General features: G+C 38.8%; 1 protein-coding gene across 1 annotated transcript; it reads left to right on the top strand.

Moving 5' to 3' along the window:
- Positions 1 to 5,354: 5,354 nt before the first annotated feature.
- CARD16 (caspase recruitment domain family member 16) lies at positions 5,355 to 12,013 on the top strand. The gene is made up of 3 exons (XM_054592634.1): positions 5,355 to 5,411; positions 6,041 to 6,307; positions 11,768 to 12,013. Exons 1-2 carry the CDS (start codon positions 5,399 to 5,401, stop codon positions 6,304 to 6,306), a joined length of 279 nt encoding a protein of 92 aa, XP_054448609.1. The 5' UTR covers positions 5,355 to 5,398; the 3' UTR covers position 6,307; positions 11,768 to 12,013.
- The last annotated feature ends 3,540 nt before the right edge of the window (positions 12,014 to 15,553 follow it).

Genomic DNA, 15,553 nt, shown 5'->3' with positions numbered 1-15,553 from the left:
TTGTCTGACCCCTGTGGCTAGGACTTCCAATAACAGGTTGAAAAGAAGCGGTGAAAGCGGACATCCTTGTCTTTTTCCCGATCTTAGTGGGAAAGTTTCAGTTTTTGCCCATTGAATATGATGTTGGCTGTAGGTTTTTCATATATGGCCTTTATTACGTTGAGAAATGCTCCATTTATTTCCATTTTGCTGAGTGTTTTGATCATGAATGGGTGCTGTACCTTATCAAATGCTTTTTCTGCGTCTTTCGAGATGATCATGTGGTTTTTGTCTTTCCTTTTATTTATGTGATGTATTACATTTATTGATTTGCGTATATTGAACCACCCCTGCATCCCTGAGATGGATCCCACTTGATCGTGATGGATAATCTTTTTAAGGTATTGCTGGATGCAGTTTGCCAATATTTTGTTGACGATTTTAGCATCTATGTTCATCAGTGAAATTAGCCTGTAGTTTTCTTTCTTTGTAGGGTCTTTATCTGGTTTTGGGATTAGGGTGATGCTGGCCTCATAAATATAGTCTAAGAGTCTTCCCTCCTCTTCGATTTTTTGGAATAGTCTGAGAAAGACAGGAGTTAGCTTTTCCTTAAATGTTTTGTAAAATTCTCCTGTGAAACTGTCCGGCCCAGGCTTTTTGTGTGCTGGGAGTTTCTTGATTACTGCTTCAAATTCCCCAGCTGTTATCAGTCTGTTCAAGCTTTCTGTTTCTTCCTCCTTCAGCGTTGGAAGATTATACTTTTCTAGAAATTTATCCATTTCATCCAGGTTTTCAAATTTCTTGGCATATAATTGTTCATAGTAGTTTCTTACAATCCTTTGTATTTCTGTGGTATCAGTTGTTATTTCTTCTCTTTCATTTCTGATATTATTAATTTGGGTCCTCTCCCTTTTTTTCTTGATGAGTCCACTTAAAGGCTTGTCAATTTTATTTATCTTTTCAAAGAACCAGCTTCTGGATTGGTTGATCCTTTGAATTGTTCTTTTCATCTCTATGCTATTCAGTTCTGCTCTTTTTGATTATTTCCTTCCTTCTGCTTGCTCTGGGATTTATTTGTTGTTGTTTCTCCAGTTCTTCAAGTTGTAGTGTGAGGTCTTTTATTTGAAATGTTTCTACCTTTTTCAGGTAGGCCTGTATTGCTATGAACTTCCCTCTCAAGACTGCCTTCGCTGTGTCCAATAGGATTTGGACTGTTGTATGTTAATTTTCATTTCTTTCCAGAAATTTTCTAATTTCTTCTCTGATCTCATTATTGACCCATTCATTGTTTAATAGTCTATTGTTCAGTCTCCATGAGTTTGCAAGTTTTTGAAGCTTCTCTTTGAGGTTGATTTCCAGCTTCAAGCCCTTGTGGTCTGAGAAAAAGCTTAGTATTATTTCAATTTTCCTGAATTTGTTGAGGCTTGTTTTGTGTCCTATCATGTGGTCTATCTTTGAAAAAGTTCCAAGTGCATTTGAAAAGAATGTGTATTTTGCTTCTTTGGGATGTAAGGTTCTATATATGTCAGTTAAGTCTATTTGATTCAGTGCATCATTCAGCTCCACAATATCCTTGTTGATGTTTTGTTTGGAAAATGTATCCATTTTTGACAGCGGGGTATTAAAATCCCCTCCTATCAATGGGTCGCTGTCTATATCTTTATTGAAGTCCTCCAAGATTTTCCTTATATATTTGGGAGCTCCTATATTGGGAGCATATAAGTTTACTATGTTTATGTCTTCTTGATGGAGTCTTCCTTTAAGTCTTATAAAGTGCCCCTCTGGGTCTCTTTTTATGGCCTTTGTTTTGAAATCTACTTTGTCTGAAATAAGTATTACTACCCCTATTTTCTTCTCTTGCCCATTTGCTTGGCATATTTTTTTCCATCCCTTTACTTTCAATCCGTGTAGGTCTTTTGCTCTGAGGTGGGTCTCCTGTAGGCAGCATATGTGTGGGTCATGTTTTCTTATCCATTCAGCTATCCTGTGTCTTTTGATTGGAGCATTTAGTCCATTTACATTGAGAATTATTACTGAGAGAAACCTATTCATTTTTTCTCCTTGTACCTGTGTTTTTCTTTTTCTCACTCTTTTTCTTCATCTTAAAACTGTCCCTTTAGCATATCTTGTAGTGCTGGTTTGGTGGAGATGTATTTTTTTAGCCTTCTTTTGTCTGGGAAACTCCTCATTTCTCCTTCTATTTTAATTGAGATCCTTGCTGGGTAGAGCAGCCTTGGTTGTACGCCCTTGCTTTCCATTACTTGGACTATTTCTTGCTATTCCCTTCTGGCTGTAGTGTTTCTGTTGAGAAGTCAGCTTCTAGCCATATCGGGGCTCCCTTGCATATTGTTATTTCTTTCTCCTTTGCTGCCTTTAGGATTCTCACTTTGTATTTGATAGTTGCCATTTTAATGATGATGTGTCTTGGAGAGGGCCTCCTTGGGTCCCTCTTGAGTGGGGCCCTCTGTGCTTCCTGGATCCATGAGACTTTTTCTCTCCTCCCATTGTGGAAATTTTCCATCATTACTTTTTCAAAGAGGTTCTCTATCCCTTGCTCCTCTTCTTCTCCTTCTGGGATCCCTAGTATACGGATATTATTGCATTTCAGGTTGTCCTGCATTTCCCTATATGCCTCTTCATTCCTTTTGAGCCATTTTTCCATTTCTTGTTCTTTCTGGGAGCTTCTTTCTACCTTGTCTTCCATCTCACTGATTCGATCCTCGGCTTCATCCAGCCTACTTTTGATTCTTTCTACGTGTTCCTCAATTCAGAAATAGTATTCTTCATATCCTCTTGTGTCTTCTTGATAGTTTCTATGTCCTTTTCCAGGCTGATATAGTTTGCTGTAAGATCCTGATAGTTTCTCTGCAGTTTCTCATAGTTATCTCTGAGCTGGCTGAGCTCATTGAGCTTCCTTAGAGCCATTGTTTTGAATTCAATATCTGATTGTTCTCTTGCCTCTATTTCATTTAGCTCTCTCAGTGGGGACTCCTCCTTTCCCTTCATTTGAGGGGAATGTCTTTTTCTTCCTATTTTTGTGAGATTGATTGATTGATTGATTGGTTGATTTTGCTTCTGCTTCAATTAATCCGTCTAGATTTCCTGACTTTGTAGATTAAACTTCTATGGTAGTAGGCAGGTCTTTCATTTATTTATTTATTTTTTCTTTACTTTTCTTTCTGGGCCTTGCTCTTATGATGTCAGTTGTTGACCCTATCTGACCTGGGTCATTTGTTTGAGCCCTCCAGGAATCTACTGTCTGCATCTGACTCCTGCTTTGGGCAGCTTTGTGATCCCTTCAGCCAGGGATCCACTTTTTCTGCGGATAGCTCTGCACTCTCACGCCAGCTCCTTGAGCGCACTCGCTGGCTGGGCGCTCCTGGGCCCTTGCCCGGCATACTCACCCGACCTCATATGCTTGCATGTTGCCCGGCTCGCATCCGGTACTGGTCAGTTAGGGTCTTCTATTGTGTGCTTTCCCCACTTTTGGCTCTTTGGGGGCATGGCCTGCCCTCGTCAAATGGAGACTATGGAAATCGGAAGAAGTCAGCTCTGGGACTCTGGTTAATCCTTTCTCCAGTCTCTCCCCAAGGGTCTCTGTACAGCTCTGTGACCCCTTCAGCTAGGGATCCACTATTTCTGTGGACCACCACAGAGCGCCTGCTTCTGCTTCCCGGGCTGTGGCCTGCCTGCACAAATGGGGAGTAGGAATGGGGAGGGACTCTGCTCTGGGGATCTCCGATAATCCTCCAGTTCTTTCCTCAACCCCTCCGTCCCCAGGGTCTCAAGGGTCTCTATGCAGCTGTGTGTCCCCTTTGGCCAGGGATCCTCTATTTCTTCCAGCCATTCTGCACTCAGCCCCCAGCTCACACGTGTACAAGCTGTGTGGGGGGTGCACAAAAGGCAGGTTAATTGATTCTCTTATGCCTGGGCAAGGTGGTAACTGCAGAGTGGGGGGGTGAGTTATGGCCAGGGCTCTGCTGGCCACAGTCTCTGTTCTCTTTACAAAATTTTCTTCACCAATCTTTCCTCAAGCACCAGCCCATTTTCCTGCCGCCTCCACCCAGAGATCAAGGGAGGTGGCTGCCACTGCAAATTTTTGCGTTTGCCCTTTAAATGTCTCTTTGCATCTTTAGCCACCTGTCTCTGGCAGAGAACGCCCCTAAGATTTTGGGGTTGCATTTTGTCTGTGCGTTTTCCTGGTTTCAGCTGCTGTAGTCTGGGGTTCCCTGTTTATGATTCGGACCCTGTTCTTCTCAGGGGGATCCAACTGGCTGTTTCAATGTCCCTCTGGTTCTGGCGCCCGTGGGTGTTCAGCTCACCCTCTCGAGCCTCCACCGCACTTCTCACCCATTAGAATATGTAAAAGTTGATTCCACTGTCTGTCTGCGGCTCCAAGGCTCCTCTCCCTCTATCGTTCTATTGTTTTCCAGGCGATTTCTCCACTATTTAGTAGCAATTCCAGTTTGGCCTTGGGAGGAGGTCAGCGTGACTCCCATTCACTCCTCCGCCATCTTTTCCAAGAGTTTCTGAGCAGATGATGTCACTGGATCCAACATAGGCTGGGCCAGTCCTGAGGATTTCAGTGGTCTTGAGCAGGGAGAGCCTTGCATCCAATATACTCCAGAATGAGGTGCTGAGCTTCATTTGGAGAGTCTAGACAAATACTGAACCTAAATCAGGCCTGCAAAGAGAAGAAAACCAGTCCATGAGGGGCAGGAGGCAGAATCTTGTGGCCAGCATTCCTGTTACCTCCAGCTTCTGCAAGGAGGGAGTAGGTGCAGCTCACTCCACAGCAATCCACCAGCTCTTCCCTGCTTCACCCCCTGCTTTTTCACAGTTCCATGCCAAAGTCAGATATTCTTATTCCAGAGTCTGAGCTGTTAGTCTTTACATTGTTCCACAAAAGAGAACCAGCTGAAAATAGAGTCTTAAATAAGAAGATATTTGATTCTTCTGGCAGCCTGATCTTGTGGTTCCAGACTACAGATTTGTGAGGAATAAATTCCTTTTGTTTACAAGCCACCCAGTCTGTAGTATTTTTTTTTATAGCACCAGGTATAGACTAAGACACCCATGGATGAGTTCTTTTTTCCAGATTATACTTCCTAACAAATGAGAGACTCATTATTGTGAGTTTAATTATAGACATACTTTCTCATTCCTTTCTTATTCTCTAGGCTCTACTCCCTTCCTATCCTGACCTGATTTGAAGGCTGGTGAAGGAATTTCCCACATATATACTCCTTGATGCTCTCTAAGGTTAAGCAATCTGATTATTACTCTGGAGGAAAAAAACATGGACATACATTTGTATGAGCAGTTGGTACTTCTTAATATGTATACACACCCTGCTAAAAAGGAAGTTTGAATTTACTTTCACTTTCGCATTTCACGTTAAGGACAAGAAAGAAAAGCCATGGAAAACGTGGGTGAGTTTTTGTTTGTTTGTTTGGTTTTTTACTGTGTAAAAGGGCATGACTTGGGGAAAATTTTTAAAAAGTAACTGGCTTTTTGAAAAGCGATAATTAAGTTCTGTGACCATTTAAGCTAGCAGCAGTGAGGAAGAAGGAAGAAAGAGAAGGGAGGCAAAAGGAAGTAGAGAAGGGGCCCAGAAGACTTTCATAGTTTTTAGAAAAGAAAGGCATGGGCCGCAAAGAAACTGGGTCATTACTCTTATTCTGATGTCATTTTGCAATCATAATTGAATTATCCCTATAAGATAAGTACTAGAGCAGCTGTTGTCCCCATGGAAAATAGGCTACCACTGTTTCATTATTTTATTATGCCGAGGTGAACAAACATGAGTCACTGTCAGGATAATGCCTGGTTTTCAGGCACTAACTAACTGAGAGAGAGTAAATCTCAGAATCCAGGTGGTGCTGTGAGCACACGTGGATAATACTGAGGGAGTATTAGTGATGTGAGTATTCTCAGTATGCCTGAACTGTGTGGAGGGGACAATTAATGGGTTAAATATAAAGGTGCCCTTCTCTGCTACTGACATGAGAAGAAATTGAGGTTGTTTTAGTGACTTGAGGAATATGTGTGCTTCAAACAGACATGGTCCTGAGGTCGAAGAGGAAGATATTTATCCAATCAGTGAGCACTGGCACAATAAATGGCTTGTTGGATGGATTGTTAGACGAAAGAGTGCTGAACCAGGAGGAGATGGAGAAAGTAAGAAAAGAAAATCACACAGCTATGGATAAGGCCAGAGATTTGATCGATTCAGTCATTCAGAAGGGGGAACGGGCAAGCAAAATCTTTATCAATCAAATTGTTGAAGTTGACCCGCAACTTGCACAAAAGCTGGGGTTCTTCTAAGGTAAGGTCAACAACTCAGACTAAAGTTCACGTAGACCCTGTGCCTTTGTACTTATGTCTGATTTCTTCATGGGTCATGTTGGTCTACAGACAACTTCTTTATGTCTGGCTTCAAGGCCTCATTTCTAAATATTTGGAAGTATTGTATGCCCTCTGTGTCTTTACTCTTCATTCTTCTTCCTTTAGCCTCGGTATTCTTCTTTGGCTTAAAACTCATTTCCCCCCCTAAGTATGTGATAGCTCAGTTGTGGAAGTTCTTGAAAACAATCTAAACAACTTCATATCACACTCTATAATACTTTTGGCATGGCGCATTATTTATTTGTTTAGTTAGTCAGTCATTCAGTTAAGCCTAATGGTCTTTAGAAACTTATATAGTTATTCCCATGAAGATTTAAGGTTTGTATTCAAATAATTTTTATAAATTCTCTCTTAAATTTTGCTCCCCAGGAGAATAAAATATATTTTCATGATGGTGAGGCACTCAGGTAACAATTCAATGCTTACAAAAAATTAGATTTTTTAAAAGTGGACTCTTTCCTCTAGTTGTCCTCTGCATTTTCCTTGAGTAACATTGTCCACTAGCATGTATCAAAGCTGTAAGCCATTGTGCAAGAGCTACCCCTTCTATGTCCCATTCTTCTAAATTCCTGATACAGTACCTAGGCAACTGACCTGCCCCTTCCACAGTCCTTTATTCCCTTTACATAGCAGAGACAGGGGCTCAGGTGGATTCCCAGCCACTGGTGTCTTTTATGCTTCCCAGATCCAATCAGAAGGAAGTTGTTCTTTGAAAGCACAAAGCCATTTTTCCTAGGGATCAGGGAAGGCTATGCATGTCTTACTGACAAGGACATGTCATCTATGGGTATTAATGCTCTTTTCAAAATTAAATACTATCAATAAATAATTATAAGCATTCAAAAGAATTGTATTTTCTTCATTGCCTTATTTCTTTCAATTCCTAGTCTTTGAATTCTAGAGGCACTTGTGCAACCCACTGTGTAACTCTAATGGCTGGAGCCAACCTCGCCACTTATCAAACATTGTCTCCACAATCATGGTTTTATGGATTCATCTCTCCCTCATGTACTTGCCAATTTTTTTCAGGGCTGAGCCATACAGCAATTACATATCATATTTGAGTGACTCTAGTGGGAGAGATCTTTCTAAAAGAAAGTTCTTGGCATGTACACTACTGCCAAAACAAGGCCTCCTCCAGAAAATGTTCTTGAATGTATTGATGATTAATTTTGTCCATGCAGTCTGCATGCTAAGGATGTGACAAGTTGCAGCCTGTTAACTTGGGATTGATATTTTGTGGGAAGCCTATGGTTCTCCCTCATTCAGAGTAGAGTTACAGATCACATTCTGTCTATGGAAATCTTGTCTTCAATTAAGAACTATGTAATAGAGACTCAGAGTATTTTACATTTGTTAGCTCCAGACAATTCTTAAACTTTGTGGCATAGCTTCTCCAATCTGTATTGTTATACTGAGATCCTTACAAAATCTTAAATTTAAATTTAATTTTTGAAATTGACAATCATAATGAATCAAGATCTCAGTTGACACATTATAGGTTTGATTGATTTAATGCTCCAAATAGAGTAACTGAGGCTTTTCAGTGTTTCTCTGAGTATAACACTGACTAGGGAAGTGCAGATTACAGCAATTGTGGTCAGGGTTCCTTTCAAACGCATAAATCTATAGTGCTTTTTCTGGGCCAGAAGAATAGTCATGAAAAAGAGCCTGGGAATAAAGTCATGACAGATTTTTGTTTATATCTTAGCTCTACCACTTTCTTGTTCTATGGCACTTAGGAAATTGACTTACCAGTGATTGAGGGTAGACCAGTGAATCACCTCATCATAATTTTCTGCTGTGATAAATCTTGGCAAGGTTAACTGTCTAAGTTTAAATGTCTCTTTTTAGTTTTCTCTAAAGTCCAAGGCAGCTCTGGATTAGACAACTTCTCTTTGCACATGCTTTTTACATAGTAGTGGTCACCTCAGGAGCCACATGGACACATACATTTTAAGAGAATTCTTGATTCTATTGCTGATGGAATCTCACTTCCACCTCATGATAGAATGCAGAAATCAAGGGATTCACTGTAGATATTCTTTTGTTCTCCTTCAAATGTTAAAGTCCAGTAATTCATGTGGTAAGGCTTTTCTTTCCTAGGAAAAAGTGTAGTTCCAGGTAAAACACATTTGGAACAAGACCAAAACTTGTGGAAATTATTTTCAATAGGGCATTTCCAGCACATTCAGAAAGATTCTTCAGAGATGATGTGATTATTCTAATGCCTTTTTATCTTTCCTTAACTTCACAATAAGAACAGTATCACACTACACAAGACTACCAAGAAGACATTCTTTCTTTTCCAGATATGGTATGTTGAACAGAAAATATTTTTGAACTTCTTCTTCCTTGACATTAACTACAGATGCATGGGATAACCCTGGAGTGAGGAGATAATGCTTGTGTCTCCTGGATTAATCCTATGCCTTTTTATCTTTTCTATTCTCCTCTCACAGAAGTCATTCTTGCAGTTTTACTACCATGTTTATACTTACAAAATATGATCCTGTATCGCAAATTGTGACTATCCACTTGAATGCCATACTTCACTATCCTAGTGGCTACTGAACATATGCACTCATCTCCCACAGACCCCATTTTTTATACATATCCAGAGCTGAGTTTGCCATTTATTCTTCCCCATATGTTGCTCTTCCTTGGGTTTTCACTCTTTGGTTCCTGGTGCCACCATCGCCAAGTTATTTAAACCGAAAACATTACCTGAGCTGTTTAGCTCTTTCCTCTCCCTCACACCTTTCAAGCAGTGGCCCAGTTTTCTTGATTCCACTCTCAAATTCAGATCTGTCAAGCCTCTTCTAATTTTACTGCTATAGTTCACGCCCCTATTCCCACAGGTCCCTATGACTCTTCAGCCATAACTCTCATTGTATTTTCTCTTGTGTTTTTAAAAATAAATTCACCACTGTCTCTCACTGGGCTTTAAGCTTTTTGAAAACATTGGACATTCTCGACTTATTCATAAGTATGATCCGATCTAACAGTAGTCGACTCATAGTGTGCGTGCAATAAATATTTGTCAGAGCATGATTTTACCAATGATTTCATCAAACTGTTATTATTTGCTACACCATTAGAAAAATATTTAGCATATGGCAACTGTGTCACAGACCTTGACCTATAGACTGTTTAGAGTGTAACAAACAAGACAAACAAGCTTCCTGTCTTTATACACAAGTTATGGATGACAAGGTATTTAAGAAACTCTACCACCACATTAAAGTTAGGCAAGAATTTAAGGATGACTATAACACTACACACGCCCATATCAGTTAAGATGGTACAGAATGCTGCTGCAGTAATTCAAACGTTTTTAATGGCACGGATACAATAGACGCCTATGTCTCGTTCGTGAGTGGGCGAACTTCATCAGCAGGCATCTCTCCACCGAGTGCTAAGTCAGATACTTAGACATCATCCATCCTATGACTCTGATATCTGTCCTATAAAATGCCAAAACAGCTGTGGTCTTAACCATCACTTAATGGCATTGGAAGAAATACGGAGAATCATTTGTGAGGGATTGTGCTGGGCTTGGTATGGCTATGTCACACCATAATCCTGCTTGCAATCCTTGCTTTGAGCTCAGTCACGTGGCCACACCGAACTGCTACGGTTCTGGGCAGCACAGGCTAGCTGTGTGCCCAGGAAGAAGAAGGCAGTGTCCCGTCGAACAGTAGCCAGTCTCCGCCACGAAAATTTAAATGCAAACCGTTTCATTTCTCACAGTGTTGAAGGCGGCCCAAGGAAATCCCAGGTCCAAGGTGACAAGGAAGATCTTTAAAATGTTTCATGCATCTATTCTGAAAAAAATGCTCTCAGATTTACTGAGTCTTGACAAGATCAATATGTGCTTGATTCCTTAAACGGCAAACTTTATATTTGTTTGCCTATTAAGCAATCCAGCTTCTTTCTTATGAAATAATCATTGTTTATTTGTCCTGGGAAAGTTTTTCACCCTCAGTCCTCAAGTTATTTAATCAGAAAGTGACCTTTTTCTCTTACAGTAAAAAGACCTTAGATCTGGAGGAAATTTAGAGACCATGGAAGTGAACATGTCATCAAGTTGAGAAAGTTCTGTAATAAATCTATTAAGGGTGGCTGTCCCCTGCATGTTTTCTTAGGTATTTCAGTGGATGGGGCATTCACTACATAAACAAAGACCTTATTCCTTAACTAAAAAAAAATTAACTCTGATAAAAACCCAGTATTTCTCTTTCATATTTTTCCTTGTTCTCTGGACTCATGTATCATGAAAGAGAACATTTCTTCCTCCTAATAATGACTTTTATAGTTTTGTCCAATACACTTATTCTAATTCTATTTTACGTTACCCACAGTAAACATTTTTCATGTTGTCTGGGATTTATATATATATCTATATATCTATATATTTATATATCTATATATATATAATCATTTCTTCAAATTTCTCTTCCAAATTGAATATAACTTTCTTGAGTAAATAGTTTAGCTTCTGACAGATCATCCAAATATTGAGAACATGTATTTATTTTGAAACAGAGGTTATGTTACTTTATTAGCAAGTACATCATACTGTTGGATGATGTTAAACTTGTAGTAAAATAAACCCTAAAACTTTACTTACTTAAACCACTATGAAAGCTCTTCCTCACATATTTACATAATCAATGTTTGGTGTCATGAATTCATCTAGTATGCATCTTGATGTTAGCATTTAGCATTCTGCTCATAGTCCATTCTACTTAATACATTTAATATTCTTCATTATCCTCCCCCTATGCAGTGCAGTTGAGAGGTCCTGAAGAAGAGAAAAAAAGGCTCTTCCTCTTTTCTCTCATTCTTCCTTCTTTCTTTCCTTCTTTTCATTATTCCTTCTACCTCTAATGTCTATTGGCATGACTATGAAAATTATGTAAATAAATAAATAAATGGATATATATTTTTTAAAATACATTAGATTAACAGTAATTACCTTTTACCTCCATTAATTTTATTATAAACTTAAAGCATTTGAAATAAATTTATAACATGAACAAGAAGTACAGAAATAGACTCAGGTGCCGAGTAATATTTGTTGCCAAATGGTAGAAGGGCTGGGAGGATGGGTGAAAAAGTTGAAAGGATTTAGAAGTTCAATTGGTTGTTACAGAGTAGTCAATGGGATATAAAGCATAGGAAGTATAGTTGATAATATTCTAATAACTATTTATTGTGTTTGGTGGATACTAGATTTCTCAGGGTAATCACAATCCAAGTTATATAAACATCTAATCCTGGAGATGTACACCTAAAACTAATGTAATATTGTACATAAACTATAATTTCTTAAAACAAATTCTTCTGCTACCACAAATTCTTCCATTTCTTACAGGAAATTCAGCTCTATTTCTTCATGGACCACCCTCATGTATACTGTCCGTTGTTCGTTGAAGTGTTGTTATGTGGCAGAGGACTCTACTGAATAAGGAGGAGAGCACATTTCTCATCCAAGTTCTACAACTTGTGTTTGCCAAGTTTCTGAACTAACCATATTTTTACACCTGGTTTTCTTATTCATAAAATGGAATCAGTGTTTATTTAACCTATTTAACAAACACAGTTTTCATGAGACAATGAAATAAAGCATATGAAAAATTTTGAAGCAATTTGCAAAGAAGTATATTTTTACATTCCTGGCTTCTGATATATGACTCATGACTACTATACACAGAAGGCACTGTGGCATGGTCTTAATCCATACAATTCTATTACAAAAAGTAAGAACAATTATGAATCCACACCCCACTCATACACACATAAACACCTACAGATGAGATAACAGAAGCACAGAAATATTAAATAAGTTGTCCAAAGCCTTTATATAATGAATGGAAGTTGATCCCAATATTTTGGATCTCAAAGTCCATGCTGATAACCTGCATGAAAGAGAAGGATTTAAACAAAGAAAAAATAAAATAACATGCATAGGTTAGTGCTCTTAGTAAGATGCATTAATCTCAATGCCCCAATATTCTTAAAATAATAAAGAAGAATAAGAGATACATAAACTGAGAGTGTAAGTGTCTTTCAAAGTGTTTAAAATAGCATAAACAGAGTATACACAGTGGTCTTCTACCTTCTATGTAAGAGCTTTTCATACTACATACTTTTATTAAAATTGATGTTGTTGTAGAGATTATCACAGGCAATTCTGACATGAGGATTTTTATCAGTATGATTTCTTTAAAATACTAATAGTAATTATACTGCTCCATTAATTTATTGTTTTTCAAATAGCTATTGTATGTATGTAACTATTTTCTAGGTACATATCTGAGTTGATAAACTTATCATTTCTTAAATTTATTTCCATTCTGTCTACAAGTACCCATCCAAATGTAGGGAATTCCATTTTAGTCACTAAAGTTCTATTATGGGTTTCAACTTTCTTTTGGAGTCTTGAGTATGTTCATAAAAATAAGAGCAACAGATCCTTTCCAATCTATTATATCATTATGACCATTGATTTTAGTTTTTGAAATTCAACAATATAATTTATATAACATAAAATATATGTCTTTTAAAGATATAATCTAATTATTTGGGACAAATTTATGTGGCAGAATAACACCCTCAAAGTGCAGAACATTTCCATGACTCCAGAATGTCCCTTCATGTCTTTTTCACTCAATTTTTCTCTACCTCCTCTTGTGGGAAACAGTGATCTGATTTCTATCAAAATACATTAGTTGTTCCTACTCTAGAATTTTATATAATTGGAATCATAGAGTATGTATTCTATTGTATATGGCTTCTTCCACTCATAATATAAGCATAATGTTTCCATCAAGGTTATTACATATATCAGTAATTTGCTCCTCTTTTATTGCTGAGTAGAACCACCACATATACATTTAACACAATTTGTTTACTCATGCAAGAGCCTGTAATATACATTTGCAATGTTTCCAGGTTTTTAGTATCTTCATTTTGAAGATACAGTGGTCCTTTGCTATGTAGTCATTCCCTACTTAGCTCCCAGGATCAATGCTTATGGTTCTATATCCCTAGGTATAAGGCCTGGCCATCTTTCTGTGGTTTTAAGGCCATGTCAACTCAGCGGTGTGTGACCTTGGCTTATACAGAAACCCTCATGTGAAGTCCTTAGCATTTCAGAAATAATTGAATAAATATAAATGTGTAAAGGGAGCAATGTACATGCAATTTCTGCTTTCTTTTCTACAAGTTTCCCTGTGGTAAAAAGTAAAAGATTGTGCTGCAAACTGGATCAGGTAAGTAGCAAAGTAAAGATAAAAACAACCCAAGAAAACCTTTAGATTAAAATCTACACAGCAGGCTGAGTTGAATATGGCAGTATGTAGGTGGGAGATGAGCCCACTTGCTCATGCACCCAACTGGGATACTTAGCCAATTTTCTGAAAAAACAAAGTGAACAGCCAGCAGGATCTCAGCCAATATGAGATTTGGAAGCCCAGTTGTGCAGAGGATGCTTCAAAATGGGCAGAACGGAGGTTTTATAGCCTAATGGAAAAGGTCCCCTGGCCTGGCAAAGGAGGCTGTGGCTGCCATAGGTACATTGGAGGAGAGCAGGGTCAGTGATAGCAGGCCAGGGGCTCCCTCCCCTCTCAAGGCATGGAATTCCCAGACCTGCACCAGGAGAGACGTTGATGCATAAAATCCTTGGGGAAAAATTAAAAAGGCAGCAAGGGAGACACAGCAGGCAGAGTACCCAGGTTGAGGCAGTGGTCACTGGCCGGGGCCTTGCCAGTAAATTTGAGAGATCCTGGTGACATCTGGAGCTGAGAGATGAGGTGGGCCTCAACTGGCTGTGACCCAGATAGACTCTGGACATGCTAGATGGTTGGACTGTGTGGAAAGCTGAGCAGTGGCTTGGAAGGCAGCAGCACTCAAAGGGACTTTTTTCAAAAGGGGAACTGATGTGCACTAGGCAGGGACTTTGTGTGCTCAGCTGCCAGGCCAACAAGGAGGGAATATTGTGAGCTCGATTTGTTCCCACCAAGTTCACCTCAGAGACTGATCAAAGGGGTGCAGAGTGAAGTGGTTTATCAGTGCCAGTGGGGTGCAAATGTGCAAAGTGGAAAGTGTGGGCTGCATGGAGCGCTGAGGACAGTAAGTGACAACTGAATACCTGTGATTGGTGTAGCCCAAACTGAGCCCCCATTCTTGTGAAACCACAGGAAAAGAAATAACGGAGCCCAGCCCTCCTCTGTCTGCAGGAATGAGGAAGATCTACAAAAATTGGCTGGGCAGGCTTTTTTCTTTTTCTTTATTTTTCTCAAGAGTAAGACATTAAGATCTGGAGCTGAAAGAAAACCAGAGACAGATTCAGAAAGAAGTCAGAACGTGAACCGAACACCAACAGCTGAGACAAATTTCACTTTTTTCTTCAGCAGAACTTGCATTTTTAAAAGTTTCTCTTTCTTCTTTCTGTTTAGTTTTTCTTTGTTTTCACTGTTCACTTTAGGTTTTTGGTTATTCTCCCTTTCATATTACATTTTAATTTTTTATCTTTCACTTCACTTGTATTTCAAACAACTCGCTACTCTTGGTCTTTTACTTTTTATTCTATTTATTCAGATTATATATTTTTTATCATATTATTGCTATTCCAAATCCCATACAACACCTTTCCCTGGGCTTAATCCATTCTGCCAACTTCTTGAGCTTTATGACTGTCATGTGGAACTTTATTTCTCTCACACTACACCAAGTTACTTTCTCTTACTCTTACTATTTTTCCTCCATTTCATGTCACATAAGAGCTCTTCTTTCTACAGCTCACACTGTATTTCATCTCTTATAAGAGCCTTATTTCTTTTCCACCTTTTATAAACAGTGGAAGATTGGATGAAATGCCACAATTATTGCTGTACTTCTCCAATAGAATTCCTATTTGTTCACTATTTGTACTTTGAATCCCATAGAATACTCTACCACTGTCTTACTCTATTTTGCCTTCCCCCTGTCCCTGATAAGTTGAGTGGGAAGTTTTATTTCATTGTTTTCTCCTTCCCCCTTTTTTTCCTCTCTCTCAACTTGGGCTTTATTCATTACTCTTATTAGGTAGCTTACCGCATCCTTTCAAAATCATTTTTCTTTACTGTAGACATCTCATATTCACTTTGTTTTGTACAAT

Source organism: Pteronotus mesoamericanus, unplaced genomic scaffold (assembly GCF_021234165.1).
Source record: "Pteronotus mesoamericanus isolate MK-2021 breed Mesoamerican mustached bat unplaced genomic scaffold, CSHL_Meso_final scaffold_36, whole genome shotgun sequence".
NCBI classification, from domain to species: Eukaryota; Metazoa; Chordata; class Mammalia; order Chiroptera; family Mormoopidae; genus Pteronotus; species Pteronotus mesoamericanus.
The sequence above is the reverse complement of the archived record's forward strand: the minus strand, read 5'-3'. Positions and strand labels throughout refer to the sequence as shown.